Source organism: Chrysoperla carnea, chromosome 1 (assembly GCF_905475395.1).
Source record: "Chrysoperla carnea chromosome 1, inChrCarn1.1, whole genome shotgun sequence".
NCBI lineage: Eukaryota > Metazoa > Arthropoda > Insecta > Neuroptera > Chrysopidae > Chrysoperla > Chrysoperla carnea.
Window position 1 is genome coordinate 89,281,427 of NC_058337.1, and position 27,557 is coordinate 89,308,983.

A 27,557-nucleotide genomic window follows, 5' to 3' on the forward strand; every position below is an offset into this window, starting at 1 on the left:
ATATAGTCGACTAATAGCTATTAAAAAGCAAAAACTTTATAAAACATTGAAAACATAAATGTCATCTTATCTTCCATCCATCTTACACTCAATAAAGTTGTCTGGGTTGTTTATTATGATCAGCATAAGTATTTTCAATTAAGAAATTTACATTGAGCCGCCAAATTAGGGTATTTCAGTGTATACTTTCATAAGGTTGCATTCCTACTCATTAAAACTAACATTAAAACCATTCCACTGTCTTTAATTTCTCTTCGTTCACCAATCACCTTAATAACATTCTTTTAAACTATATTATTTTTTATCAATAAATACGACTTTCATTAAAATTAAAATAACACCACTACAGATTAACTGATAACAAATATCCAAATGAGAACTGATAACACTTTGATTAAATATTAATATAATAAAAAAATTACCAAATAAATGATTTTAAAAGTATACTTAATGTGCCCCTTTCCAGCTAACTATGCGATTCTTAAAATGCTTTTTAAATGTAAACATTTCGAAAATATTTCACATTTGTAAAGACACATTCATATGTAAAACAAAATTATTAATTTATAATAAAAATGAAATAAAAAAAAAACATTTATCAATTTTATAGATAAAATATTTAGATTAAATAAAATATACGATTTATACTAATTGAAAAAAATTACTCTTTTAAGCGATTACAACGTACCTGTTATTATTAATTTATATAGATATATTAGGTAATGCAAATATTAATTCAGCATTTTAGTTTGCTATAATAAAATCAAATGCAAAGTAGATTGGACTCTCCTTACGTTATGTAAATATTTGAGTTTGAAAATATGATTAAACAACTAATATTTTTTTCATATTTTGTGATATTGTTAAATTGTTTTTATTTTATTAAAACAGGTAAGTCGATCATTTAAAATATCTAAGTAGGGTTGGTTGCACCATTTGTCGATTGTCGTTGGCTAACCAGGGTTTACTAAACTCTGATTAGTAAATTCTCTGTTGCATCAACTTTGATTATTGGTAAATTAGAGTTACTTCTCTTAACAGTACATCAGTACCTGATTTTTTTAATATATTATCATATACCACAAAATTAGGAACGAGTACTTACAGATAATTTCAGCTTAGTTATCTGTATATTTGGAGATTTATAGAAATAATTTCATTCTAAAATTTCTCAAAACTTGTTTTGACAAAATTTATTTACAATTAATTTGTAAGATTTAGCGGAACCTACAGCGATATTTCGTGGGACAATAGATATAATGTAAGTACCTACAGCGTTAGTGAAATCCTGCGTCGATATCAAACATAAAATTTCATAAATTAGTACCCCACAATCCGTATTTCAAAGTACTTTCCAGATGCGATTATTGCAATCTACGTCTTCTTTGCGTGACTAACAGTGATCTTTTGTCTTCGATAAGTAATTTTATGTGATCCAGTGAAAAATCATCGATTTGAACCATAACATCGATAATAATGCGAAAATATTTTAACAGTTAATTAACTATTTTTACTTGGAATACATTCTAATAGTTTTTGAAATTTTACTAGAAATCCTTTTTAACAAAATTTTGTCAACGTTTTCGTGAATTTTATTTTTTACAGAAGAATGTGAAATAAAGGATGAAGATGGTAAACCCATTCCATGGGGTTCTTATAAATTAAAAGCAATAAATGACACTGATTATGGCGTAGTAGCTACGTTTGATACTACAAATATAGACCGTATAGATCAAATAAATAGTGATTACTTAGATGCAACTTTTGATAAGGCACAACAGATGCTCAGCATAAAAACAACAGATGCGTATAAAAATTATGAAGAGACTAACATTTACGATACAATTACTATTAGCATAAATTTCTTATGCACTGGTTCCATTGAAAAGAAAAACATTGTAAGTTTGTTGAATTTAATAAAGAACTTGCGTCAATTTTTTTGAACTTGCATCAATGAAACAATAATTTATCTAAAATACACTTAAGTAAATTTTTTTTAAATTAATAATTCCATTTTGTTATTAATTATTAATAACAAAGAGTTACATTTTTGAATAAAAAAGCGATAGTGACGTATTTATCGGAATCACGCTAAATTTACATTTTTCAGTTTGTTTCTATGGATATAACGTTCAATTAAACAAACTATTTATCATTCTACATGTTATTTTATCATTTCTCCGTACGGTGACGTTGCTAAAACGATATGTTGACGTCACTGGCGTTTGAATTTATGGTTTAGAAAAATCATTTTCAATTGTAAAATTACATGAAGTTTTTTTTTCTTAGTAATTTTTTGTAAACTTTTGAAACAAGTGAAATTTACAAAATTTTAAAAACCCCCGACAAATATTTCGGGTACGGAACCTTAAACTCGCACTTGAAACGTATATAAAAACACTCTCTATTAAATTACCTTTTTCTTTAAAACATTTTGAAGATCGTCACCAACTTTTTAGTTTTTTTTTTGGGTACGGGACCCTAAACTAGAACTGAAACATAGCTAAGAACACTCACCTTTAAATTATACCTTTCAAACGAAACCAAAAAAATTAAAATCGATTCATTCGTTTAGACGCTATGTTTCAAGTGCGAGTTTAGGGCTCCGTACCCGAAAAAAACAAAAAAATTGGCGACGATCTTCAAAAAGCTTTAAAGAAAAACGTAATTTTGTAAATTTCACTTGTAGACACTAGCATAAAGTCTCTGAATGATCAAGTAAGATAGAAAACAAATTTTTAGATACTAATTGTACTAATTTTCCCTCAAATTTGCCACTTTTTTTTACTATTTATTTCTGATTATTTGCTTGAATTTTTCAGCGTTTTATGCAAACACTTATAGATGTAAATACACATTCCCCAAAATTTCCAAAAGAGATATATGAATATAAACTACCAATGCCATGGCCAAAATCATTAGACATCACCCTATTAGAACAAATAGTTGTGAAAGACATCGATTTTAGCAATCGTAATATTAAATTTGAGATTGATGAAAATGAATACGTGGAAATAGTAGAAAATCCATCTATTGACAACGCATATAAACAATATCCAGCAACATTACGACCAAAACGATCTTTGAATTTAGTAGATGACTTAACTTTGAAAATTTATGCGACGGTGAGTGATTATTATATATATTCTTACAGGAAATAAAAAAGAGTGAATAATAACATAAAAATGGAATCATATACAAGTTGTCCCACGGTGATCGTGGCATTTCCGGTAATACCGGAAGTGGATTCTAAAATTGTTTTTTTCAAACGAAATGTCCTATTTATTTTTACATAACTCGCTTAAGTCAATAATTATTATTTTAATCTTCAAAAAATACTCGAATTTCATTGCGCATAAGGATCATGCGCATTGACTATATATATATAGAGTGTTTGTTCAACAATGAAAACTTTTTTACCACAATTTAGGATAATAAAGATATATATGGTCAACAACATCATGAAGAAGCCACAGTTAAAATTTTAATTGATGAAGAAGGAAGCGTACCATCAGCTCCAAGATTTGAAAAACTTTTATATGAAGGAAAATACCATAAGACCGATACCATAGAATTGGAAGAAATAAGTATTGAAAAAGAAACGTACACGGAATCCATTCAAATTGATATTATTGGAAGTAAGTACTTAAATTTTTTTATTATATTTTAGCGCGGTTCTCATCCCCAGTACATTTGATGCATTTCATTCGTAAATAAAATTTTATTTCATTTACAGAATACAGCGAAAATTTTAAAATCAAACACGTCAAAGATAATTTTTATGAACTGGAGGTCAAAGACAACCTTCCATCTATCGTATGGGAAACAGAAACATATATTTCACTAGAACTTCAAATAAAAAACGAGCTCACAGGGTCCTCGGTGATTTTAACATTGGATGCTGAAAAATCACTGGTTCCAATCTTTGAAAAGCGTTTATATGAAGGAATATACCTAGATACAGATCAGATTGACATGGAAAATATAGTTATTGTTAAAGACACGTACGTGGAATCTGTGGATATTGAAATAAATGGCAGTAAGTAAACGATAGTGAAATTCGGAATGCTAAATTTGCTAGAATGTTAGAAGTAAAAATACTGTTTTTTTACAGAATACAGTGAGAATTTTAATGTAATGCACATTAAAGACAATACTTATCAATTAGAGGTGATAAAACCGCTTCCATCTACCATATGGGAACTAGAAAAATATGTTTCTCTTGCATTGGAAATTAAAGGAGAAGATACAGGAACCGCAATAGTTTTAACATCAGATGTTGAAAATTCACCAAAACCGAGATTTGAAAAACATACATATGAAGGAAAATATCTTGATAATGATCAAATCGATTTGGAAGATTTAGTTATTGTTGAAGAAACATACGTGGAATCTATAAATATTGAAGTCAATGGCAGTAAGTAATTATTTTATAACTTTATAACAAATTCAAGCTTTATAAAGCTTCACAACCAATAATAACAATTAAGAAAATTGCACGGTTATGGTTTGACAAAATTTTCGGATTTTCAAGACTTGCAAGTCGTTTCCATCATTTGTTAAACTTGTAAATAGGAGCTCTTGAAAAAATGCGTTTGTGTCTCAAAATATGATATGTCGTAAAATACAATTTATTGTGTCATTACTTTCGAAAATCAATTAAATTAGTAAATTGTGCAACAAGTGCCGCGGTTATCTCTGACACACAAGATTGATCATTTACTGTGGGTAATTGATAACTTGCACGATTTGCATATATATTATTTTTTTATGAATGCGAAATTAGTTCTCTTTCGTATCGAAAAGTAGCTTATTTTTTGTAGCTGTTTAGAGCTCAGTTTAGCAATTTATTTCGAAGACATGCATTACAAACTTTGCATATTTATTCCACAGAGTATAGCAAAAATTTTCGAGTTACGCACGTCAAAGACAACAAATTTCAATTAGAAGTCGAAGAACCACTTCCATCTGCCGTTCTGGAATCAGAAACGTATGTGTCATTGATATTAGAAATTCAAGGTGGACTTACAGCAACCACTGTAGTTTTAGAAATAGAAAACAAAGAAATGCAACCTATTCCAAGATTTGAAAAGCTTGTTTACGAAGGAAAATATAATGATGATGACAAAATCGATTTGGAAGATTTGATTATTGTTAAAGAAACATATGCGGAATCCATAGACATCGGTATCAGTGGCAGTAAGTATATTAATTAATTTCTTATTGTAATAAACTAAATAAGGATTGAACAACTGTTTGTTTTGTTACGCAAATTGTATCTTGACGTGTTTTATACTATCGATAGAAATTGCAACTGCAAAACTGATAAATGGCGTCGGGATTTTTACATATTTTTAACGCCGCAACAAAAAGAGGGTGTTATAATTTTGATCGCTATGTATGTGTGTCTGTCTGTCTATCTGGCTGTCTGCTTGTGACATCGTAGCGCCTAAAAGAATGAACCGATTTTGATTGTTTTGTTTCGTTTGAAAAGCATTTATATGAAGGAATATACCTAGATTCAGTTCAGATTGACATGGAAAATATAGTTATTGTAAAGACACGTACATAGAATGTGTGGATATTGAAATTAAGGGCAGTAAGTAAGCGATAGTGAAATTTAGAATGCTAAATTTGCTAGAATGTTAGAAGTAAAAATACTTTTTTTTTACAGAATACAGTGAGAATTTTAATGTAATGCAAATTAAAGACAATACTTATCAATTAGAGGTGATAAAACCGCTTCCATCTACCATATGGGAACTAGAAAAATATGTTTCCCTTGCATTGGAAATTAAAGGAGAAGATACAGGAACCGCAATAGTTTTAACATCAGATGTTGAAAATTCACCAAAACCGAGATTTGAAAAACATACATATGAAGGAAAATATCTTGATAATGATCAAATCGATTTGGAAGATTTAGTTATTGTTGAAGAAACATACGTGGAATCTATAAATATTGAAGTCAATGGCAGTAAGTAATTATTTTATAACTTTATAACAAATTCAAGCTTTATAAAGCTTCACAACCAATAATAACAATTAAGAAAATTGCACGGTTATGGTTTGACAAAATTTTCGGATTTTCAAGACTTGCAAGTCGTTTCCATCATTTGTTAAACTTGTAAATAGGAGCTCTTGAAAAAATGCGTTTGTGTCTCAAAATATGATATGTCGTAAAATACAATTTATTGTGTCATTACTTTCGAAAATCAATTAAATTAGTAAATTGTGCAACAAGTGCCGCGGTTATCTCTGACACACAAGATTCATCATTTACTGTGGGTAATTGATAACTTGCACGATTTGCATACGTATTATTTTTTTGTGAATGCGAAATTAGTTCTCTTTCGTATCGAAAAGTAGCTTAATTATTTTAGTAGCTGTTTAGAACTCAGTTTAGCAATTTATTTCGAAGACAATTGCATTACAAATTTGCATATTTATTTCACAGAGTATAGCAAAAATTTTCGAGTTACGCACGTCAAAGACAACAAATTTCAATTAAAAGTCGAAGAACCACTTCCATCTGCCGTTCTGGAATCAGAAACGTATGTGTCATTGATATTAGAAATTCAAGGTGGACTTACAGCAACCACTGTAGTTTTAGAAATAGAAAACAAAGAAATGCAACCTATTCCAAGATTCGAAAAGCTTGTTTACGAAGGAAAATATGATGATGATGACAAACTCGATTTGGAAGATTTGATTATTGTTAAAGAAACATATGCGGAATCCATAGACATCGGTATCAGTGGCAGTAAGTATTAATTTCTTATTCTAATAAACTAAATTAGGATTGAACAACTGTTTGTTTTGTTACGTAAATTTTATCTTGACGTGTTTTATACTATCGATAAAAGTTGCATTTACAAAGAAATGAGAAATGGGATTGGGATTTATACATATTTTTAACACCGCAACAAAAAAGAGGGTGTTATAAATTTGATCACTATGTATGTGTGTCTGTCTGTCTATCTGGCTGCCTGCCTGGGACATCGTAGCGCCTAAAAGAATGAACCGATTTTGATTGTTTTGTTTCGTTTGAAACATCATTTAATAGAGATGTGTTCTTAGATATGTTTGAAGTGCGATTTTAGGGCTCTCCACTTGAGAAATTTGTTAGGGTTTATTAAAAATTGAAAAAAGTTGTAAACATTAAAAGATGTTAGCCTGCCTTTTTTTGAAAAACAAAGTTTCATATGCAATCTCTATGGCGATACCAAGTATAATGACGTCACTAGTCGATATTTTCCTCTTTGTTAAATTAGAAGGTTTAAACGTCCATATTTTGAGTATTTCTACTTCACTTTTCTATTCGTGAAATGAGAATCCTTTATCTGAAGGGGTAACAAAAAATTAGTCGACATCCCCATTTATGTGAGTGGCTTCCATACTTTCGGGGTAGAGACTAATTTTAAATAGTAAAATTTTAAAAACCAATGAAATAAAAATTCAAAATTTTATTTAATTCAACAGAGTACAGTGAAAATTTTCGAGTTATGCACGTCAAAGACAACAAATATCAATTAGAAGTCGAAAAACCACTTTCATCTGCCGTTTTGGAATCAGAAAATTATGTGTCACTAATATTAGAAATTGAAGGAGAATTTACAGGAACCGCTGTAGTTTTAACAATAGAAAGCAGTAAGGCCGATACACCAATCCCAAGATTTGAAAAACTTGTTTACGAAGGAAAATATTATGATGATGAAAAACTCGATTTGGAAGACTTGGTTATTGTAAAAGAAACATACGTGGAATCCATAGACATCGGTATCAGTGGCAGTTAGTATTAACGTTCATTTATTTATTATTTTAAAACAAGTATTAGATCCGTAAGCGAAAAGTATTTGATGTGTCTGCAATTACATTTAAGCAAATCTTCCGATGTCATTCGATTGGCATCGGGGCGTAGTTATTCAAATTACATTGACGGCGTAGTAAAGGGTAATTTTGAGGCCAAGATTTGGAATTTTTATCTGAAAATTCGTGTAATGAAAATTTTATAATAAATAAGGCTGTAGAATATTTCTATGTGTTCTTGTTGCAATGGTAATTATACGTACGCTTTAACTAATTGATTGGTTGATTATTAAATGATTGATTATAATGTATCGAATTTTTAAACCTTTGAATATTCGTTGCGTACAAAACCAAATTGAGCACCACGCATGGAAATATTTATAGCTTCTATATCTTTTCATTATATTATTAACTAGATGGCCCGGTGAACTTCACCAAAACTATTTTTAATTATAGCTTATGATCTAATCACTGTAATGTTAATCTAATGTTAATTAACCCGCTTAACTTCAATTCTCTAATATTTATACAATGCTTAGTCCGCCTGCTTAGCGCGGTAACCACCCCTACTAGCCCGCCCACCTAACACAACCATTACTCGTACCTTTTGAATCTTTAGACCTGTCTCTTGAAACTCGCTGCTGAAAATTTAATTCAAATACCTTGAAAATGGTCGATTTTATCAACAAAAAATAAAAAACCACTTCCTCTATTCATTTAATCAGTAACCGATTCCTTTTTAATTAAAAATAAACTTTCGTTTAATTTGGAATTGATTCTCGAGGAACGATATCACCCGTATTATTGCCGTGTATGATATCAAATATTTCGAAAATTAACTTCATAAATGAATATTTAAAGTATAAACCCCAAATGATGTTGAAATTAAATTTATCACAATTTATCTGCCCTAGTCTCTAAAAACTCTATCGATACGACATGTTAAATATTATAGGCATAATCACCCACATAAGTAGAATTTTTTAAGTAGCAGCTTTTTTAATTTTTTGAATTATTTTTTTAAAATTTCATTCTCAGAGTATAGTGAAAATTTTCGAGTTCAACATGTCACAGACAACCAATATCGATTAGAGATAACGAAACCTCTCCAATCTACTGTATGGGAATTAGAAAAATATGTATCACTGACTTTGGAAATTAAAGAAAAAAACACAGGAACTACAATAGTTTTAACTTCAGGAGTAAAGAAATTTGAAAAACTTGTTTACCAAGGAAAATACTATGATAATGACAAAATGGATTTGGAAGATTTAATTCTTGACGAAGAAACATTAACAGAACCGATGGATATTGATCTAACTGGCAGTAAGTATCTGATTTCTAAATTTTCGATTCATCGGTTTTTGATACATATACATTCTTATTTTAGTTTTTTGGTAAATAAGTTCAAGCGAAAGTCAATAAAAAATAATAAAATCAAACTTTATTTTACAGAGTACAGTGAAAATTTTATTGTAAAACAACTTGAAAATAATAAATATCAGTTAAAGATAGAGAAACCACTTCCGACTTCAGTATGGGATTCGGAAGAATACATTTCATTGAAATTGAATATAAAAGAGGTCTACACAGGAACCACAGTAGCTCTTACATTAGAAAAGATCAATATTTCTGAAGATTGTAAATTACCATTATCATTCTTGGAACCTCTAGAAATATTTGTAATAATTTCAACTAATTTCTATGGTGAAATATCAAGTAAAAGAGCAGTTGATTTTCCAAAATCCAAAATTGAATATTCCGGTATGTATTATATTCTTCGTCTATAAACTTTATAAGTATTTTATTATTAGTAGGAAATTAAGTAAAGTAGAAAATTTTCTTCAAAATAAAATCCGATTTAAAAAATATCTCGTTAAATTTTGAAAAGGCAGTAAAGCAGTTTATTCTATAAAATTACGCATGACCAATTATTCAACTGGTCAACTGGTTACTACATTCTCTCTCGGGGTACCTTCTCAGTAAGTTTATGATAATAGCAATACACAACGAATATTTTTAAAGAAAGTATCACATTACGAATATTTGTGAAACATCACATATACCGCTTGGAAGAAGGAAGAAAAAATTCAGTTCATTCAGTTCATAAAAAGTACTTTATATTTTACATGGTCAACTCCTTTCAGAATCCGGTGTAGTTAAAGGTAGTAAATTAAATTTTAATTTTTTAATAGCGGAGAATAAACCAGAGTTTGTAGAGATTGATAAAGCTACTGGAGATGTTACAATTAAAAAAGATGTGGATATTCAACAAGGTACCTACGAATTTAAGATAATTGCTGAAAATATACTCAAAGAGAAAGATACTTACAAGGTAAGCTTTAGATTTAATAAATAAATAGGCAAGTAAAACTTTTTAAGTAATACCTACTGCGAAATCTTGTTTATTAAACCGTCGTTTCCTTTGCCTGCGGTTTAAACTGGTCTTATCTGTAAAAAACCAAAGTTGCAAGTACCGACTATCGCATTTAATTGGTAATCCATTATATTTGATCGGCATCTTTTATTTCAATTGCAAAGGTATACAGGCAATGATTCCACATAATGGGATGGATGAAAATAAAATATTTTATAGTTCTAAACATATTATATTTTTCTTTCCCAAGAAAATATCGTGGTTAAAAGTTTCAGGGGATGCAAAATGTGGATTTAGTCACTACAAGCTTTTTAATTCATTTTCAAAGATATTATTTTAATCCAAATCGAACAAAAAAACGTACCTATATGGAGAAATTGGGGAATATTTCATAGAGCCTTTTTTGCTTTAAAATGAAAATATTGAACTTTGAGCAACCCTCTCCAACCCTTGATTTTTCTCATTACAGAACTTGACTTTTCAAATACCAAAACCCTTCATGATACCAAATTTCATTCAAATCGGACTTTGGTATCAAGAAGAAGGGTTATGGTATTTGAAAGGTCAAGTCCGTTAATGAGAAAATCGGATAAACAAGGGGTGGGAGAGGATTGCTCAAAGTACAGTATTACGAATTTTTAAGGAAAAAAGACACTTAGTTTTTAAATTAAAAATTCTTGAAAAATTGAAAATGCAATATTCAATTTTCGAGTAGGAAATTCGCTTTGCTAACGTAGCTCCTACGCCAGAAAATTTTTTTTCATGAATATTTTTATTGTTGTGTCAAAGCAATTAACTTTGACAATATTGCTGGTCCCATAGCAATAAAATACATGAAATACATGAAATTCAAATTATGGATATTTTCTAGATAACACTTTGGGTGCGTCACGAATCGATTACATCTAAAAATGCATTGTCTGTTAAAACAATTCCAGAAAACGAACAGAAAAAAGATTTCATTGAACTAGATACTATTGATAAAAAACAAAACTGCAAATTCGAAATAAAAAATACCGAGCCAAAAGGAGATTGGTTTGTAGTTAATGAAAAATCAGGCAACATTGACGTAAAAGCTATTAATCGTACCGATAAATTATTTGTTGACATGTATTTAAAAGAGGTACAAGTTCATTTGACGCTAAATGTAGACTGTCGTAACGAAGACGCTGAAATCAAATTTATAGAATTATTTAATAGCTCGGTGTACGGTAAAAGTGTTAATGCACAAATTTTTATATTAAATAATGAGTTGAAAAATCAACAAAATATATTGAGTTTTAATTATTCAAAACGAGAAGATAAAGAGGATCCTAAATATCAGTGGATCTATACAAATGAAATATCACATGAAACTGAGCAAATGATTGTGAACGTTCGTGTCGATAATACAGAAAATCATCCACCATCATTTGTTGATGTTTCACCATTACATATTGGATATCCGAGTATGGAATTAATAGAAGTTATTCATCCTCAATTTGTTTATCAAGTTCATGTAAGTTGGTATATACAGTATTCATAACGTCGGCGCTGGGTATAATTGACATTTCAAACTATTTTGATACATTTTCTTAACTTTGATCCTGCAGTCTTCTGGTACACTAACACTATTAGTGGAGTGTCGTAAGATTTATACCTCGGAATCTAAGAACAGTCAATGAATCTTTATAAATACTGTGCAACTGCACTGTTTAAAGCTTTCTTAAAGAAGTTAAAAACAAACATGTGTGCTATCTTGCCCTGGGGTGGAAGCTACTCCTTCTCAGGGGAGCTACTTCTTCTATGCCTCTATCGTTTACCAGCTATGACTTACAAGAGTCTACTTTTGAAATATCTTGTTCGCCCTTGACGACCTCATAATATAAACTTAGTACAACTTTTTAGCTCTAAAAGTTTTGGTTAAATATTTTTTTCTGAACCTTTTTTTAGTTGCAAATCAATCTGAAGTCAAATGGACACCCCATATATTACTTTTAATACTTATTGGTTTTTTAAATCTATGGCAAATAAGATATTACCTTTCCATACTAGAGTTAAATCAAATATCAGAATTTCTACGTTGATCGCCCAATTGGTGATCATTCACGTTACAGGGGGTAAAAACACTCTTTTTAATAATTAAGATTTTGAAGAAGTGTGGCTAGAAAGATATTGCTATCATTGGGAGTTGTATTGAAGCTTACGGGAGTAGCAATGGCCACTTGCGAGGCTTTTTCTTCACAGGGACCGGCTTTATACCTATGTATTGAAATCGGTTATCGGACACCTTATTTACTGAATACAGACCTTATGATGTTTCCGTTTATTATTAGATGACACTGTTAGAATAACAAAAAAAAAAAACAGATATTAATTTGCAGCATATCAGAAATTTTCCAAATCCCATGAAGAAGAATGGTTCCTTCGACATAAAGAACGCATCTACTAAGCCAATTATATCTCAGGAATGATATAATTAATAATTTTCTAAGGCATGGCTAATAGACCATATGTAATTTGTTATAATTTTTCAAATTTTCTTATATTAGAGAATGCGAATGATCAAATAATAAAAATCAGTAAAACAAATTTTAAAATATTTACATATTTTCTATAACAGGCAATCGATGAAGATATTGGATTGAATGGCACAATTAGTTATAAATTTGAATCGAAATCCGAAAGTTCATATTTTATTATTCATAAAAATACAGGAGTCATTTATCCTAGTAAAAAATTATCAACTTCGATAGATTCGACAAAAATCGATTTAGAAGTTTTTGCCGAGGATCGAGACGGCGACGGACTATCTTCTAAATCACTGTCAATCACGGTATGTATTTATTTACGAATTATCAGTTAAATATTTTACATTGAAAGTTGAATGAATTTAAATTAAGTTCTTTATACTATCGCTATATATAACAAAATCAGGACAAACAGAATATGGCGGCTATGTTTGTTCTTTTTAAAAATTATTGTATATAGACAAGTATAAAACCGACTCTAGTTTTATATATCTATGTATGCACTCGGGTACAATTTTAAGAATTATTCTAGCAACTTTAAAACTATTTCAGGTTCATATATTAGATATGAAGCAAATATCAGTTATGAAAATAGAAAAAGGACTTATTGAAAATTTATCCGATATATTGGAGAAAATAAGTGAAAAAACCGAATGGTCAGTTCAACAACTAACTTCAGCCGTTATACCAGAGGCAACGGAACACGATGTATCACGTTTTTTTGCGAAATTAGCACATAGGGTTACTAGATTTTTAGCTGATGATAATCTCGACACATTATTAACAGTTTATACGTATGCTTTTGATAACGATTATAATATAATAAGTGCAGACGATTTCGTTGAGTAAGTATCCCAAACATTTTATTTTCCAAAATGATACTTTTATACAGTGAATTGGTTATAAAGGGTTTTCAATATTTCTGCAGGAACATTTATTTTTTAAATTAAATAATATGTATATGAGTTATTATTCATTTAATATTTGAAAGAGTATTTCCTACTATTTTGTGAAGGTGTAATACCAATTCATTGGTAACGCAGTTTCTATAGGAACAGCGCGTTAGCCTCGAAATCATCGACAATCGCGTGTTGTCTGATTATTTGAATCTGATTTAAATTTAAACAAGCGGTGGCGTGAGTCTGGTGTGACCCTTTAGATCCTCATGAATAACTTCCCAGTGATCCGAGAAGAATTTTATCACATTCCGTCAAATCGTTTCCATCCGGTTGAGTTTATGTGATAAAATTTGAAAAAATTACCACGGCCGTACGTACAATATATGTTGTAAATTTCCATCTCGAAAATCGGTCTTATTACAAAACTATAGCCTACTTAAAATTGTTAAAAAAATCAGTATGGTGTATTCATCATAAATACAGTGTGATTTTTTGTTAAAAAGTTTTCGCCGATAGAAATTTCCAAGCGATAGCACGTATAAGTTCATTTTAGGGGGAATGAAAGTACTTTTTTTTAGATTTTTAAGCTCAACTTAATTTTTTTTTAAATGGACCATTTTAATGGAATTTTTTTCTCCTAAAAATGAGCAGAAATATGTTTTTGTGTTTTTATATTCCATTTCATTTTCGAAATTTAAGAATTTCAAAATTTTTTAAAAAGCCTTTTATACCTATGCATGTCTATATTATTCAACCATGTATATAATTTTTTTTACGCGTTTATTGACATAAATAATAAAAATAAATTGATATAATATCGATATTCTTTTTTTTTTTTAGAAAATTAAAAAATATTGATTTTGAAGGTGTTGATTGGACTGTAGATAGTGTAGAACCACATTCAAATAATATTACTTCTGTTATTATTAAAGAGGAACAATCAAAAGGTCTTTTAGTTGCAGTAATTATTGTGTCCATTGCATTCGTATGCTATGTAGTTGGATCAATATTTTATTTCACAAGTCGGTAGGTGTGTTTATTATTAAGTTAGATTTATACGAATGATTGAAAAAAGGATGCCTATCTATTTATTATGCTAATAATAAGTTTAATTACGGAGTCTAGGGATTTTTTATTTTTAGAAGGTGCTATTTTATGGCATTTTCTCAATCTTTAGTTTGTTGATACGAATTCTCAATACATTGAGGGCCCAAAAATAATAATGAAGAAATATCTTGACAATGCTCTAACACATATAACTTTGCTCAAAATAAGTCGATTTGGCTTAACTTGCCCTAGTAATAGTTCTCCGTTTTGGCGCTATATACCGCTCTTTCTTCTATAACTTTAGAACGAATAGCGCGATTTTGATTAAATTTGGTGTGGTAAAATTGTTTTTCATACAAAAAAACACATCAACCTTATAAGCAATACCAATTCATGGACGTAGAATGTGTGGCTTTTGGAAGCTAAAATCCCCCTTATTTTTACGCCCATGGAGGCCCCCCTCATTTATACGCCCAAGGATTTGAAGTATGGAGTAAAGATAAAGTTAACTGTTTACTACAAAAAAGGTGCTCTTCATAAATATTCATTATTCTCATGGTGTACTCAGAATTTGCAATTTTTTATTATTTGGTAACAGCAAGATTGATACAAAAATCAAGTTTCGAATTTTTTATGTGAGCTATTTTGCAATTTAAGATGTTATGTAAGTTTTTAAGTACAATTTGTTACTCAATCCAAACTTTATTATTAAAACACGCATCTAAATAAACAAAGATGTCATAATAATTGTTCGAGGTTTCCAACATTCTACGCCCATTAATTGATATTACTTGTAAGGTTGATGTGAGTAGTATTGTGTGAAAAACAGTGTCACCACACCAAATTTCATCGAAATCGCTATTGCGACAGCCGATTTAAAGTTTTGGAAGAAAACCGATTTCAAAATTGCACCTTCAAGAGCGTATGCCGCCAAAACGGAACAATTTTTACTATGACAAGTTCAGCACAGGCGACTTACTTTGAGCTAAGCTATATGTTGTAAAGCGTTGAAGACATTTCAGAGAAACACTGTACACTTAAAAACGTATTTCGGCTACGTATAAATACCAAGTAAAATCGAAATTTAAAGCTAAATATCCTCATTTTTTCTCATTTTTTATCTTTCATAAATATTTATAAAAAAAAAAATATACTGCCATTCAAACGTAAAAACGAGGGACCAACGAAAAGTATACTGTCATACATTTATGAATAACGTTGCAGGCGTTAACGTTACATTTATGAATAATGTGTCAATATAAAGCTTTCATTTTTTTTTCTAATTCATTTGTTTATATTTTATGTGTGTAGTAACAGAAAAAATCACAATCCAGTCTACACAACTAAACCCTCGGATCAAGTGGAACATGATTCAAGTAATGTGTGAGTATATTAGAAATTTTTGGAAATCTTTGGTAGGAAGTTAATATGTTGACCAGGAAAATCCTAATACGAAATGTTATGTTTATTTTTGAGGCTTCAAAAATATATTTACATGCGTGCATGGTAATTGAAAATATAATTTTTTTGGATAATGTTTGTAAAATAGAATTATTTATTTTATCCAAAGCTGCCGAAACAAATGTTGATCGAATAAATAGTTACTCTGCAAGTCTCATATTTATAGAGATATACAGTATTTTTATATTTATTATTTTAAAATTTTGAGTATCCAAAAATGGTTCACATTTTATACTTGAATAAATATCAATCATTTTTAATATAATAATTCATCGTATGGCAGCAACAAAAATATCGGCTTGTTACACTTTTGCCACCTTATTAAAACGGTGTAAAAGAGCCAAGTAATCAAAACTGATCATATAATGGTCGTAGAAGGTATTTTCACGAAAATCGATTTTGGAAATGGATACTGATGTGTTAATTTCAGTTACGTTTGAGATCTTTAAGTCTTGAAAAATGATCGTTTACACTTGCCGGAAAAATGTCATCGGTCATATGTAACATGTATATTATGTAACGATCTATAATGACCTGAATATGATTTAAGTAATTTCTAAATGACTTTTTCAGAATTCCTCGTTTATCAATGATTATTAACGACAATTTGATTGGATCATCCAATTCCGATGGCGATGAATCAACACGCAATACATTACGAGTGATTAATACTTTACGAGAACGTAAAAAATCAAATGTTACATTCAATGATGAAGTTGAACAAATTGAGATAAAAGATCCCGAAACGCACCAGTCAAATTCATTGCATTGAAATCTATCTGTAGTTATGTGAACAGCCTGTATAAATAATGACAATTTAATAATTTGTAACGATATTATTTTGGGAGTAATTTTTTATAATTATATTTGTAATTTATTAAAAATACTATGATTTCTATAAATGCCTATATATACCTTTCTATATATACCTATACATTAAATCTGAATAAAAAATCAAGTTTTTAAATTTTGAGTTGTGTATCCTGCTGAGGTCAGACACGAAGACAAATAGCAAACAACAATATAAAAAAAAAAAAAAAAAAAAACAAGAATCAAATGGGTGATATATCGCATAATGATTCGATTTTATTGACTTTGCGATATTACAGTTGGTACTTGCCTATTCTCGATATTGTTTGGTATTCGCCTTTGTACTTAGCCGAAACCTTATTTGGATTGATTTTGTTTTTGAAGTCGGTTTTTTTTTTTGTTAAAAGTATTCTTACTTTGTGCTTTTTAGTGAATCGTAAGTACACTAACTAATTTGTCACTCAAAAAAAGAATCATCGAGATCGGTTATCGTGACATTGAGTTATTCGTCCATTTGTCGCGTATATAGTTAATTAAAAATTTAAGACTTATATGATTTTCTCATGGATATCATAAAAAACGGTTCACTCACTCGAAAGTTCTGAGGTAACAAAAATTTAAAAAAATTACAGTCGAATTAAGAACCTTTTCTTTTTTTGAAGTCGGTTAAAAATAATAAAGTTATTATATACATTTACCTACACTATAAAGTGATTTTCGCGCGTCCCTTTTTAAGGATACTTTTTGAACAAATTCAGGTACCAAGGTAGGTAATTGGTAGAATTAAAGTCCTTAAACAAAACTAGAGAAATTCTTATTGATTATTATTGTTCAAGGCCAATAATATTTTATTAATAATAATAAAAATCACAATAATATGTAAAAAAAAAAATAACGTTATAAAACAAATGAATTTACAATTTTTATCCATATTTCAGTTGTGAACTTTTATACCAGTAGTATATTGTAAGCTTATTTTGCATAAAAGAAAATAGCGATAAATAATATTTTATCTATTTACATAAATATTTGTCAGTGGTTAATATTGTTATAAAACACGGACAATATGTTAGTAAAATACCAGGGAAAATACCAACCACAATTGTGAACAAGAGAAAATAACAATTGACTTAGTTAAATATTGAGTTATTCTATACAGGTAGTGTTGAGTATTCCGTTTCAGCATTCTACCCTTCTTTGTACCTCCATTTAATCTACGCTCTTGGTAACAAAATGAAACGAAAGTTGTTCTATTTTTCTCAAAAAATGAAAGTATGTACTAATTTGTTGTAAGTATATTTTTACATAATTAGGAAATTAGATGTAAATTTTCGACATTATAAGTAATTTAGCTTCGGATTTATTGAAGAGTGTTGTACAATTGTTTTTATATGTACATAACAAACTGTGAAATTACATAGTATTCATATCTTTACTCTCTACCTACTTCATTGCATGATGATTTATTGCATGATGAAATAAAAAATATTATCTAGAGAGTAACAAATTGTTTAAGGTAAAGAAATTGTGCATATTTCTTCTTTTTTTAAAATAATAAAAACAAAAACAAGGGAACAGAATCTCATTAGATAATAAAAATAAATTAATTTAAAACGGAGAAAGAAATATAAAAAATTATAACATATTATTTCTGCCATAAATTTGGAAAATAATTCCAATTTGTGACTTAATTTTTTATTTATATTTTCCATTTTGATCTTTTGTTTACCTTTTTTCATTATGAGTCATTGAATCTTTGAATGTAATATAACAAGAACCTTAGTGATGGAAAAGCGTGGCCGGGTCTGCTAGTATATTATAATTAGTTGTCTAGGGGTATATACACTGTTTTGATCAAAGTTCGATTAAGAGTAAAACTACTGTTTTGAGATTGAACTGGCTAATGTAACTCTTCTTGCCAAGAGATTTCAAACAACTAATTATAGATAACTAACAGCATATTTAATTTTTTTCGGAAATATGATTTTTCCTCCGATATTGACCAGCCATACAAACCAATGCCCTAACCATGGCTTAAGTGATAGTAGCATACCTCATCCAATCTTGAGCAAAAGAATCTCAATTATATTCCAATTTACAACCTAGAACCAATATGAAAAGCTGAATTGTCTGGCTGGACCCACTTATGTTTTAGCTCTATGAAATAATGTTATTACAAGATTAAAAAGAAATAAAAGGCGCCAAAAATTTCCCCTCATGGTGGCCCGATTTTTCATATACCTAATTATTTGTCTCCTGATTTCTTTGAGGTTTTATTCTTACTGATTTTAGCAGAATCTTTCGAACGTCTTCTAAGTGAACATGTGATTATAAGTTTCAGCTCGAGTAGAAAATATAATATGATAACTTTAAAATTGATTAAGTTTTAAGCCAATAATTATTTTGTGTGTTATGAAATATGAATACATACATTTTTAGAACCTATGAAAATCTATTAAAATTTTTATATTAAAATTCATAAACTAAGGAAACTATATTCATATTTTTAACTGTTTTACAAAAACAAAACAAACAAAAAACTTAATTTAAAACTTATTCAAAAAATATATTACAAGAAAGTAACAATAATAATTTAAAAAAGCAACTTTACTACACCCATTCTCTTAGTTGCTTGGTATAGTAAAGTCTGCGTTTCTGGTAGCTCTAAAACATAAATATTTACAAAATTGTATATCATCATATTTGTGAAATTATTTATATAAAAGTTTTATTAAACAAAAAATAGAAAAAATAAAAACAGAAAAAAAAAAACACGTAAATAAATGAAAATTACAAGTAAAGAGATTTCACTTAAGTGAAGAAGAAGAACTTTGTTTGGATAAAGAAGAAAAAAATCTGGTAGACAAAATATATGTACAGAGTGTTTATTTAGTTTTGGAAATGGAAATAAAATTGTTTGAATGCAAGTTCAAAAAATATAGGGGTAGGTATATAAGTCGACATCGAATAAAACATTAAAAATGTATCAAATGTGCCGAACTATTAATCATAGTTATTCACTGTCCTCTCTTAAGCTTAATATAATAACATTACACGATTATTTTTAAAAGAGAGAAGGTTTTTTCTGATAAAAGAAAACGAGAATTTTTTATCTTGTGTACATATTTCGAAATAAACGGCATCAAAGACCATAAATCTGATTTTGTCTGTAAGCTTTTATTTAACTATTTTTTAATCTTAAATAAAAAATTTTCGATGTACTATTCATATATACATTCTGGACAAAATTTTGTACATGACGGCAGAAAACGTTTCAAAGCACGTTGCGTGGTTTAAAATGAGTAGGCGGATAAGAAATTTGGTGCGGAAGGCGATTTTTGTTTATATAATGTATAGATTATTATAATTTCCGTTATCGAATAATAGGTACCGTAGGTAACATAAACAAATTTTGATCCTAGATTTTGGTTCGAAATGCGAAGTTGTGAAAGAAAAGAACCAAATGAAAACAAGGGGAAATGAAATTTCTATTTCTTGAATTTTAAACTATATAATTTATTGGATTTCGAATAATATTTTATATACATAATTGCGATGTAGGTATACAGAAAAATTTATTTATTATACTTATTACGCCCCTCCTTGTCGTAATGAGCAGACGCATTCAATTTATTACAATTTTAAATTACCCAATCGTCTTTTAGATCGACGTAGAGTCGAAAAATTTACAGCGTTTCTTCAAGTTGTTTGTTAACTAAAGGGCCTACACTAGCCACTTTGTCCAATTTTATTTAAAACATTTTATACTCAAGATAAAAAAAAATAAAATTTTTTTAAATAAATAGTTTAAGAGATGTTATTAATTAATGATAAAAATATATTTTATATCCTAAAAAGTGTTTTTTAATAGCAACCGAAATGTTTCAGTAGTGAAATTGGAACTCTTGTGGATTTGAATTTAATAAAACAAAATTTTAATAAGCAAAACTGTTCACTAAACTTTTACAGGTGCAATTTGAAGAAAACTAAACTAAATTTACTAATTTCTAATGACTAAAAATAGACATTAAAAAAATAATTGACTTGCTTTAAGTAAGTAGTTGAGAATATCAGTTGACGACATTCAGGTGTAAACCCTCCTCCACACTCTTGCGAGGTAGCACGAAGTTGGTCGAGAAACATGCTGTCTCGCCTGTCCTCGAATTTTGGTGACTCGCCTACCCCTGGCTTGTCGGATTTCACTAAATAAAGCAGTTTTTTATACTCGAGTCAAAGATAGCTTGAGACATCCACGAGAATGCAGGCGAGTATCATCTTCACACTTTTGTGATTACTTGTGTAGTTTAATTTAAAAATTTTTGTTAAAGCAATGAGATACTTGCAACGTAAGACGATAGTGTGATGTTTGGCGAGGATACTACGTGAGAGTGAATAGGGAGTTAAAAGCGTTGTACATCGCATTCCTCAAAAATCATGAGAGAACGTTAACTTCCAAGTTTCTTTTGAAAATATGTGGAAAAATATAAAACTAAATAGTTTGATTCAATCTCACTGAAAATACAGCTATGGAATTAAATTTTCACAATTTAAAATTACGTGCCAACGTTTTAGTTACTCAAGAAAAATTATTTTTATCTAACTTGTAAGCAATATATTTAACAACAATTGACAATTTCTAAAATCTTGACAGTAAATGAAAATCCACTTTAATTATTTTATAAACTCTTTCTATGAACAGTGCCAAAGCCAATTTTATTTTTCTGCAAGAAAACACTATTCTACTTAAATCAAATTACATTTACCATCACCACCGTTACCGTTACAACACAACAACGGAAAAAAAACGAAATTTGTAAAATATAAATGTACTCGGCGACTTGTAATTCCATTTGTGTTTTAGATTTTCTATCCTTGTTTCTTTTGTATATAATTCATGTCATCCACCTATTTGAAGGATTCCGTTGTTAGTTAAAAAAAGCAAAGTTTTATATATTGATCGCCACCTTCGTTTTCAAATCGCTCTAGGTACATAAAAATTCTTCATTTTACACTTTTTTCACCTAAAATGATTCGTCTATATAAAATGATGATACTTTTAATTTCTCCTGCTTAGGATACTGATACGTCAACATATCGGTACGTCTTATATGGATGGCTACAACAATTTTATACCATTTTTAGATGTTTGGTGTGTGAATGGAGTTATGCATGTAGGCTCGTAAGTAGACAGTTTTTATACCATGTATATATGAAATATACATAGTATTATAAGTTTAGTCCCAAGTTTGTAACGCCTAAAAATATTGATGCTACAAAAAAAAAAATTGGTATAGGTGTTCATAAAATCACCTAATTAATCCATTTCCGGCTGTCCGTCCGTCCGTCCGTCCGTCCGTGGTCACGATTACTCAAAAACGAAAAGAGATATCAAGCTGAAATTTTTACAGCGTGCTAAGGACGTAAAAAGTGAGGTCAAGTTCGTAAATGAGCAACATGGGTCAATTGGGTCATGGGTCCGTAGTACCCATCTTGTAAACCGTTAGAGATAGAATAAAAGTTTAAATGTAAAAAATGTTCCTTACAAAAAAATAAACAACTTTTGTTTGAAACATTTTTTTGTAAACATCACTGTTTACCCACGAGGGCGTTAATTAGATACAAATTTTATAGTATGTATTAATATAGGAATATCAAAGTGAATATCTTTTGTTATTTACATGACGTCAAAAAAAACAAACGATTGCGCATCAACACTTGCGCATTATATGAGAATATCAGTTAAATATGTCAGATATGTATGTATGTGAAATGTGACAGAGTTATCAACACTGCCTATACATGGTATTTCAACAATTAACTCAGTCAATTGTTTGTTTTCACTTGTAACTACATGATTTCTCTTGAACGAAAGCTGATATTGATCTCTTGAATTTGCGACAGTTGTTACGTAATACTTAGCGTAACGACAGCTGAAAAGTGTATCAAAGTGACACATAGAAACTTTGGTGGAGAAGAAAAATATAAAACTGGAAATCTTTTGGTTTTTTTTATAAACAAACTGGGAATGTTGACAAGTACCTAATTAAGCTTAAAAAAAAAATTATTGCTACTAAAGTACTAAAATTATTATTTCCTAATTTTCTCTGCAAGTCTAATGTTTAAGAAATATTTACGATTAATCATTTTTTGAATTTATAAAAATAAAATAAAATATTATTGTGAAGGCTGAGTGTTCAAACATAAAAATTTTCGAATAATATTTGAGAGTACCTTATCATTTAAGTATACAAATTTGTTAATATTTTACGATCACGAAGCTATTTCTTAGACTGTTAACTGCTAATTGAAAGGCATAAAATCACAAAATTCAATAGCAAAAAAAAATTGAAGTGTTTTTGCGTTTTTTCATAGATTTTAAATTGAAAAAAAGCATTGTGAAATTATGGTTTTTGAAAATCGTTAGTAGCATCTTTGGTAGTATGCAATATATGAACGTTTAAATTCCAAATTGAACGAGGAAGATATAGTTTAGTGACGTCATCGCCCCATATCACCCCAGAGAGTACATATAAAACTTTGTGTTGCTAAAAAAAGATGGGCAACAATCTCTGAATGCTTATAACCTCTTCATTTTTTAATCAATTTTAATTTCACTTTCCAATTTTGTTTTGGTACCAAGTCTAGTTTTACATTTTTATGGGTTATAGGAAAAATTTGACCTGAAGCAACTACCGTACTAATTTAACATAACATTTTTACCCTGTCCGTTTGACATTTTTTCTGATTTGAGGGAATTTTTGTGATGTAAATACAGGATAATTTTTAACTTTTGTCACTTTACAGTTTTTAAATCGCAAAATTACCTTTGTTTTTAATTTTAGCTTTAATTTGTGGATTTTTTTCCCTTGGGCTTAATTTCGGGCATTCATTACTTGAGCTAAACAGCTTGTTCTTATTGTAATAACTGTAGGTTTTCAATATATTTCAAATAGGTTTTTGTCCACTAAAAATAAATCGGATGGATAAGAGTTTCTAATGATTAATCATGATATGTAGCGTAAATTAGATATAACGTATAAACCAATTCTTCAAATTTAGTACAAAAGCCTATTAGATGAGTGGTACATAGTAAAATTATTTACATTGCCAATACAATTTGAAAAATTTTCTTTAAGTATTAAATTCCTAAAAAAGAATTTTTTTGTCAGTTTTTTAATTAAAGGTTGGTAGAAAACAGGTAGTAAAAAGCACACATAACACAAAGAACAGAAACAACTACCTTATAATAATTTTTCCTTTTAAAATTGTAAACAAATTATATACCCCTTTTACATTCAGAGAGAGTGAAAAAGTCCTTTGATACTTCCTCTTTTTTGTGAATATTTATACTAAAAGAAAGAACTTCTTAACACTTAACAAAAATTACTATTTAAAATATTTAGGTGAAAATTAACTTTGAAAATAATAATCACAAACATAATTATGTTTTGAACGATATACGGAAACCCCGTTCACAAATGGACAGTTAAATTTCTTTAATTTAGATTTTACAGAAAAGCGTAACTCTTATTTTTTTAGAGACTCGATTATTATTTTAAAAAACAAACATAAAAATAGGCATAGTAAAGATCAAGAAGTTTCTTGTGTAGGTACTTTTACCAAATTGATACTTTTGTTGCTGTTAATTTCCCCATTTACATAGAGAGTGAACATACAATGGAAAGTAAACCTGTTTAATGGAAAGCATACCGGTTTTGAAACTTAGAGAATTAATTTGTATTGCGATTTTTTTCAATACAAATGATGGCACTCAATGTGTTTATCCCATCTAATTTAGCATCTCATATTAATCCTAAAAATTTAATTCCATCAGACATTGACTAAAATCGAAAAATTGAATTTTAATCCATTGTTTTCAAACCGCGTTAGCAAATAATTGACAAATTTTTTATGTCCCTTTCCAAGCTATTCTTATTGATAACATAATTAAAAGTAGACTGTATTTACTAAAGAACTTGGTCTAAAAAAGACTGTAAGACTATAAGAAAGCAAATAAGAAAAGACTTGTTTAATAGAAAGTAAACATATAAGCGATGACACAAAAGAGAAAAATCCAAGTGTTTCCATCCGTAGATTTAAAACTGAAATTATTTTTATCTTATTTTCAACTATCATAGAGATATGAATTTTATAATAACTTCATGAATGTAGACGAAAACTAGGAATTAAATTTTTCGATATCTGCCTTGGTTTTCTATATGTCGAAAACTGAATACTTAAAGAAAATTTTTCATTTTCAATATTTTGATAAATTACGCCAGATACCGAAAAATTCCATTCTTTTTTTTCGTCATATTGTCAAGTTATGGCATAATTCACTATGAGAATTGAAAATGTGTATTTTTTTTGTTTACCAAAAATTACTTGTTCATACACAGCCATATATCCTTAACGTTTATTATAGACGTAAGAAGGCCATTGTATCGCTTAGATTTTGTATAATAGACTGGTCAATTTAAATTTTTCGAGCCATAGTCAAGATACAGCAAACCAATACATGTAAAAAGTCGTAAATTTTCCGTAGAATTCAATGCACTATTTTTTTACACTTTTAAATTACCGGAAGATATTCAAAATGGCTGCCAAAGTTGCTCGAAAACAGTTTTTTTAGGTTTTTTTAAAAAATACGCTTTGTATAAAAAAAAGTTTCGAACAAAAAATGCGTAACTTTTAATTTCGAATCGATCTAGCCCAGTTAGATGTCAAAAAATTATAAAATAAAAAATTTATTGAAAAAAAAAACTGTTAAAAATTGCATTTTTTTGAAATGCCCATATCTCTTTGAAAAAAATATATTTTTTAAACGACCCTTAGTGAAAAGTTTGTTCTTAATATGCCCAAGAAGATTGTTTTAGCAAATTTGAAAAATATTGAAAAGTTTGGACAAAAATCGCTTTTATCGACCAAAAGCCATGTTTCTTTAAATTCCAATAGCTCACATACGCGTCCTTTTTTATAAACGTTTCTGTGCTTAACATGCGAAATATCGTTTGAAAAATCAGTTGTGAAACATTTTGAAACACTATATTAATTATTTTTTCAATTTTTTTTGTAATATAATTGCTTCTAGTTGATATTTTAAACTATTAGTGAGGTCTTATAATCCAGTAAATATGTATGAAAATATGGGGTTGCTGTGCAAAAGGTCGGGTAGTTTTGATTTTTGGATATGTTGTTAGTGTTGAGCCCATGACTTAAAATCCAAGTTTTCCACCTCGGGGTGCCAAGGCGCGCCGCCGGGCGCGCCACTTTTTAATGAAATATCGAAAATTTGACCATTCCTAAGTGAAATCTCGCGAACGGTTTATTTTACAGAAAATATTATTTTAATAAATTAAAGGGTAATAAATTTGTGACAGTTTAAGCCCAACACCAGGTTTGTAGCGTAAATAATGGCTGAATTATAGATCTTCAAAATAAATTAACTAAGATAATTGGGATCAATGATATAGGTTGGTAAACCTGCATTATTAATTGATTAGCTGAGTGTTAGTAGTTTCGTAAAAACAAATTCATTATATTGTCATGTTATTGTCAGATCTGTTGTTTAAAATGATCTGAATGTTCGTGCATGGTTATTGCTTAAAAGTATCATTTTTAAGATACAGAAGTGGCTAGGTCAAGAGAAAAACCCTCTTGAATGGGGCTGGGTATCTACCAGATTTGGGCTCTCTCCCCTCAAAATGGACAAAGATGCAGCTCCTGAATCCCTTCTTAAAATGATATCTTGCAATTGTAAGAAAGCGTGCAAGAACTCATGTGGTTGCCGTAAAGCTGGTCTTATATGTTCTTCTCTATGCACCTGTTCTTCTCTATGCACCTAGGAGAATCTTGCGAAAACGTTTCGGAAATAAATCCGTTTGAGGGGAGCTTTGAAGACGAAGACGACATGCTGGCGTCAATAAATAACTCTAAACATGAAGATATAGGAGAGTTAAATTTTCCACTGGATGAAGAGAACAAGGAGCATCAGGCAGAGCTTGAGCATTTCCATCCTGGCCCATCAAAAATGCGAAAACTTTAAATAGATACTGTTATCGTTATTTGTAACAAATACTTCCAAAGTGTACTGTATTGTTTTAACTAAATAGGACATTCATTGATAAAAAAATGTTAATATATAACTCCTACAAACACACTTTTCATTCTTTCTTTCATAATTTTATTAATACTTTCTTTTATTCTTTTATAGCAAATAAACTAACATACACAATTAATTTATACGGCGTTTGATTTAAACAATTATATTGTGGAAATATTTTTAAAAAATCACGATTTTCACAAATCTTTGAAAAATTGGTTTATTTTGAAGGTTTGTATTTCAGCCATTATTTACGCTACAAACCTGGTGTTGGGCTTAAACTGTCACAAATTTATTACCCTTTAATTTATTAAAATAATATTTTCTGTAAAATAAACCGTTCGCGAGATTTCACTTAGGAATGGTCAAATTTTCGATATTTCATTAAAAAGTGGCGCGCCCCGCGGCGCGCCTTGGCACCCCGAGGTGGAAAACTTGGATTTTAAGTCATGGGCCTAACACCAACAACATAGGAAAAAATCAAAACTACCCGACCTTTTGCATACCACAATGTATTATTTTACTGAACTATTAGTTATGGA

The 27,557-nt window shown here is 29.3% G+C and overlaps 2 protein-coding genes across 5 annotated transcripts in view; one reads left to right on the top strand and one right to left on the bottom strand.

The window, feature by feature from the left end:
• LOC123292061 (neuroligin-4, X-linked-like) overlaps nt 1-27,557 on the bottom strand; it is a 127,723-nt gene that overhangs the window by 20,957 nt on the left and 79,209 nt on the right. The window lies entirely within an intron of this gene.
• Nucleotides 739-16,943, top strand: LOC123305627. Of its 4 annotated transcripts, XM_044887396.1 has the most exons (19): nt 740-891; nt 1,606-1,898; nt 2,823-3,125; nt 3,431-3,638; nt 3,737-4,039; nt 4,115-4,417; nt 4,894-5,199; nt 5,675-5,977; nt 6,458-6,763; nt 7,483-7,791; nt 8,848-9,135; nt 9,265-9,573; nt 10,005-10,144; nt 11,058-11,684; nt 12,789-13,001; nt 13,249-13,541; nt 14,436-14,621; nt 15,954-16,025; nt 16,677-16,943. In XM_044887396.1, exons 1-19 carry the CDS (start codon nt 822-824, stop codon nt 16,873-16,875), a joined length of 5,031 nt encoding a protein of 1,676 aa, XP_044743331.1. In that variant the 5' UTR covers nt 740-821; the 3' UTR covers nt 16,876-16,943. The 4 variants fall into 4 exon arrangements, with proteins under 4 accessions (XP_044743333.1, XP_044743331.1, XP_044743332.1 ...); XM_044887398.1 differs by lacking the exons at nt 4,115-4,417; nt 4,894-5,199 and having other exon boundaries at nt 739-891; XM_044887397.1 differs by lacking the exons at nt 5,675-5,977; nt 6,458-6,763.